At 34.9% G+C, this 5,079-nt stretch overlaps 2 protein-coding genes across 3 annotated transcripts in view; one reads left to right on the forward strand and one right to left on the reverse strand.

The window, feature by feature from the left end:
- The window catches only part of LOC100175056 (WASH complex subunit 5), a 24,536-nt gene that overhangs the window by 13,441 nt on the left and 6,016 nt on the right, over positions 1-5,079 (reverse strand). The gene's annotated exons all lie outside the window — the stretch shown is intronic.
- LOC113474673 lies at positions 690-4,066 on the forward strand. The gene is made up of 5 exons (XM_026836647.1): positions 690-773; positions 1,194-1,277; positions 1,670-1,788; positions 2,821-2,992; positions 3,630-4,066. The coding sequence occupies exons 1-5, from the start codon at positions 752-754 to the stop codon at positions 3,875-3,877; spliced, it is 645 nt and encodes a 214-aa protein (XP_026692448.1). The 5' UTR covers positions 690-751; the 3' UTR covers positions 3,878-4,066.

Here is a 5,079-nt window from a genome sequence, read left to right on the forward strand (position 1 = left end):
ATTTTTAGTTAAATGTGTATTATTGTATATTATGTTAGGCTTCTAATCTTTTAATTATAGAGCAATGGCTTGGTTTTCTTTAAAGGCTAAATGCTAAATTTTGCTAAAAAAGGAATAATTTTCCTAGACCTATATAAAAATTTCTTGGGCTTTAGGCCTATAGCAATCCTACTTTAAATAAAGCAAGGACATGACTCCATAATTAATAGATTTAAAAGCCATTATAATCTACTTTAGAAATATAGATAAACAGCAATATAACAGTCCGTTGTAGGTGTGCAAGCCATACATGGGCAAATTACCTTTAAACATTTTCTTGTATTTGTTTAACCTAATCTATATTTAAACTAACGCTAGTTCTCACAGCAATTAACTCCTAAAAAGCAAAGCGGCAAAATATAAACAAGTGGAGAGCATTTCCCACATAAATAATAAACAACATAACTGCTCTATTAAATGTAAAAAGGTTAATGGTTATGCAAAGAGTGCAAACACCTTATTAATATTTCACACCAACACAATATAAAACATTAGGCAAGGTGTAACATTTTCAGTTGGCTTCAAAATGTGCCAAGTCATTTTCAAGCCATTTTACGGCTGGCTGAGATATTACTTTGTTAATATCATTGGGAGGATTATAACACATCTTAGAAACCATGTGTTTTTTCTACACCTTGTTCTTAATATAGTACTGGTGTTGGTGAACGTGGTATTCGACGCATTGATAACTTATGAATATACTACAGGGATTATGTTGAAGCTGTCAGAACCAGGTGAGAATATTTGATTACATTTTAATGGCATTATACCTATAATTAATACAGTTACTCTATATATATATTTTATACAGTTCTATTGGTATTACTACTACAGTACTACTAGATATTTTACTTTTTTAAAATAATTTTTATAAAGTTTGTATAATGTAAATTTACTACTACCTAAATGTTTATTTTGTTTTAAAAGTGTTACAGCTTAATGTATTTAATACATTTTTTAATGGTGTTATAACATACTATATATTATAATTAGAGGTGCTTTCTTTGCTATATATATTACCATTGAAATCTATATTTAAAGTATATAAATATAAAATTTTATTTTTATTTGCATGATCACAGATTTTAGTTTGTACAAAACAAAGCTTCGTAAGTTTGGACTTTTTTATTACTTAAAAAAAATGTTTTAAACAGATCTTGCCATCAGCTTAGTTTTGATAATATTTACCGGAGCTGGGTTTGGGTGTTCATTGCTACAAATATGGGGAGCGGGAAACGGTAAGTGTTCGGTTATTGAAGTTATGTGTCTATGTGTAAGTTGTTACTTGGAAGTAACTGCTTCAACCTTGTGGTAACTAAAGTTTGTTTAAATTAAGAAGATAAGGTTACATACTTTGTGACTAGTTAGCGGGCACGAGGTGTAAAACACATAAGATTCGTGTTATAAGGTCTGTTGTTGCGAGGATAAATAAGTTAAATATGTGGTAACTTGTAAGTTAGCACAAGTGTATGAAACAGAACACTCGTGTTATAACTACTATACAATTTCAAAATTTATCGACAACCAAAAAGGGATCAAACAGATCTATAAACAAATATCTGATTCCTTAATGATGCAGTGAACATAAAAACAAGCAACATATCCTAATTAAACAATTAAAACCTTACAGTTTTAAACAACTTTATTGACAATCAATCTCCTGAAAGTCGATTGCCTTCCAACAAAGTTCACAACCAACCCAATGTTACCAGTGTTTCCAACTCTTTAAAACCTCAAACCTCATCAAAGGTGAGAGAAATATTGGGGCAACACTGTTTTAATATTGCTGAAATGTGTATAAGAGACCCATGTTATAACTTGACAGTGAGCATGAGGTGTATGAATACACCATGTGTGTCTGGTGTATAAGAAGACACCCATGTTATAACTCGGCAGCGAGCATGAGGTGTATGAATACACCATATGTGTCTGGTGTGTAAAAAAAAGACACCCATTTTATAACTCGACAGTGACCGTGAGGTGTATGAATACACCATGTGTGTCTGGTGTATAAGAAGACACCCATGTTATAACTTGACAGTGAGCATAAGGTGCATGAATACACCATGTGTGTCTGGCGTATAGGAAGACACCCATGTTATAACTTGACAGTGAGCATGAGGTGTATGGATACACCATGTGTATCTGGTGTATAAGAAAACACCCATGTTATAACTCGACAGTGAGCATGAGGTGTATGAATACACCATGTGTGTCTGGTGTATAAGACACCCATGTTATAACTCGACAGTGAGCATGAGGTGTATGAATACACCATGTGTGTCTGGTGTATAAGAAGACACCCATGTTATAACTCGACAGTGAGCATGAAGTGTATGAATACACCATGTGTGTCTGGTGTATAAGAAGACACCCATGTTATAACTTGACAGTGAGCATGAGGTGTATGAATACACAATGTGTGTCTGGTGTGTAAGAAGACACCCATGTTATAACTCAACAGTGAGCATGAGGTGTATGAATACACTATGTGTGTCTGGTGTATAAGAAAACACCTATGTTACAATTCGACAGTGAGCATGAGGTGTATGAATACACAATGTGTGTCTGGTGTGTAAGAAAACACCCATGTTATAACTCAACAGTGAGCATGAGGTGTATGAATACACTATGTGTGTCTGGTGTATAAGAAGACAACTATACTTACAATTTGACAGTAAGCATGAAGTGTACTTATTCTTACTGTCCAGTTATAACTTGGGTGTCTTCTAATAAAAATGTAAAACCCATGTTATAAAATAAACACTTTTATTATTCCAGAAAACAGCCCCAAAAAAGAAGTTATCCCCCCATAAAGCTTTGCTGTTCCAAGCGTTCATGGCTTTATTATTAGCCATAATATCACCGGCTTATTTATACTTGTTGTTTTACTACATCATGGGTTGTGTGGTCACAAGCAATCTGATTATTTTCACTAAAGTTATTCTTGCAGGTTGGTGCAGTGTTGCGAGACTTTTTTGTGCAGTGTTGCGAGTCATCTTTGTGCAAAACTTTTTTTGTGCAGTGTTGCAAGACTTTTTTTGTGCAGTGTTGCGAGTCATCTTTGTGCAGTGTTGCAAGACTTTTTGTGCAGTGTTGCGAGTCATGTTTGTGCAGTGTTCTGAGACTTTTTGTATTGAAAAATTTTTACTTTGTATTTTGAGACTTTTTTAATGTTTAGCGGCATTGCGATTCATTTTTCAATTTCCTATCTATTCCAACTTATGTTCTGTTTTTATTATTCTTTTCAAATTTTTAAAACAATGTTTATAAATTTAAATCATTAGTAAAATTTGTAATATGTTCGAACATGGTTCATTCTGCTTGCCTTTTTGCAGAGTGTTGGAAGGAAATTTGTATTTTGAGCAGTATTGCATGTTACCTATATTATACATTTTGAATTTTCTTATCTGTTTAACAACTTTTTTGGAGTTGGTATACAGAAATCACATTTTTTGGAGTTGGTATTTAAAAAAAGTTTTAAAGTTTTGAATATTTTTTGTGTTTCTGTATTTCTGAAATTTAATTTCTGAAAAAGTAAACTTTTTTAATATTAAAAAGTTAAATAAAATTTGTTTTATTTTAAACAGGGTTCGTTCTACCTGTTTCTATCATGTATTTCTCCTTGAAGAGCATGCATACTGTGGTATCTAGTATGAAATATAGGAAGGCTATTAAACCATTCAGTACGATATTCACTGCACTAACTGCAGCAGCTGCAGCGTATGGTGTATGGGTTGGGAGTTTCTGTTGTTACACTTATATTCAAGCTAATGCATTCCTTCCACCTATGTGTAACCACAATGGCGGCAAGACATTCATGGTATGTGGATTATAAGGGCTTGTGTTTTAAATAAATATATAAATTTCGTAAAGTATTTAAAGCATGTTTTGTGTTCTGAGCCATTCTATATGGGTGAGGTTCTATTTCATACATCTTGTGGGGCAACGATAGTAGTTATAAACTGGGTGTTCTGTTTCATACATCTCGTGACCGCTTACGAGTTACCATGTATGTAACTTATTTATCCTCGCATGGCAGGGCAACGACAGTCGTTATAAACTGGGTGTTCTGTTTCATACATCTCGTGACCGCTTATAAGTTACCATGTATGTAACTTATTTATCCTCGCATGGCGCGACAACGACAGTCATTATAACACGGGTGTTTTATTTCATACACCTCGTGCTAGCTTAAGAGTTACCACATATGTAACTTTGTGGGTGATTTTCTGTGTGGTTGACAATTTTGACAACCCCTAAGTAACCACTGGGTCGATTCAATTATTAATAAGTGTTTTGCACAAGGTTACATATGCTTGTTTAGGATGCAGGGTCACACCCAAGACTTTTTATGCAAACAATGTTACGTCGGAACCGTATGAAACAGAAAACCCGTGTTATAACGACTGTCGTTGTCATGTGTAATCAAGATAAAATCATTTAGGATTAAATTGGTATTTTGTTTTCAGAGTTCCTCACAAAAGTTGATAACCCTCCAAACAGCGGGGGGGAAAATCAACGAAGTTCATGTCGACAGGTTAGTGATCAGCCAGCAAGACACTACATATCATAGTTGTTCAGCATTTGGGGGAAGATTTAATGCGAAGAACTGTACAGAAGTTAAAGTTAAATACGAATATTCAGCACAATATAAAAGGATTTTATATTCCATGAGTTTGAGGCTGGACAATAATTCATTGGTGGCATTGGCTCATGGGTTGTATAGGAGTGGGGAAGTTGGTATATCTTGCGGGGGGTGTCCGTTGAACAATCCTGCCCCGTATTTCTCACCACAAGGAGGGGCAAGAGTGCCAGGCAAGGTTTGCGTAGTGTTGCCGGAATGGTTGAGTATTGGCGTCATTGGCTTCGCTGGGTTGGTGTTCTTTATTTATCTCGCAACACTGATGAGAAGCTTGTATACACTCAAGAAGAAGCTCCAAATTGAGGAGCAAAAGAAGAATAAAGGAAGATCAAAGTCCACGAGGGTGGTCGTTGACGAACACGGGCAGGAACGAGTGGTTCGGTTACGGAACCCAA

The sequence above is a fragment of the Ciona intestinalis genome, chromosome 1 (genome assembly GCF_000224145.3).
Source record: "Ciona intestinalis chromosome 1, KH, whole genome shotgun sequence".
NCBI classification, from domain to species: domain Eukaryota; kingdom Metazoa; phylum Chordata; class Ascidiacea; order Phlebobranchia; family Cionidae; genus Ciona; species Ciona intestinalis.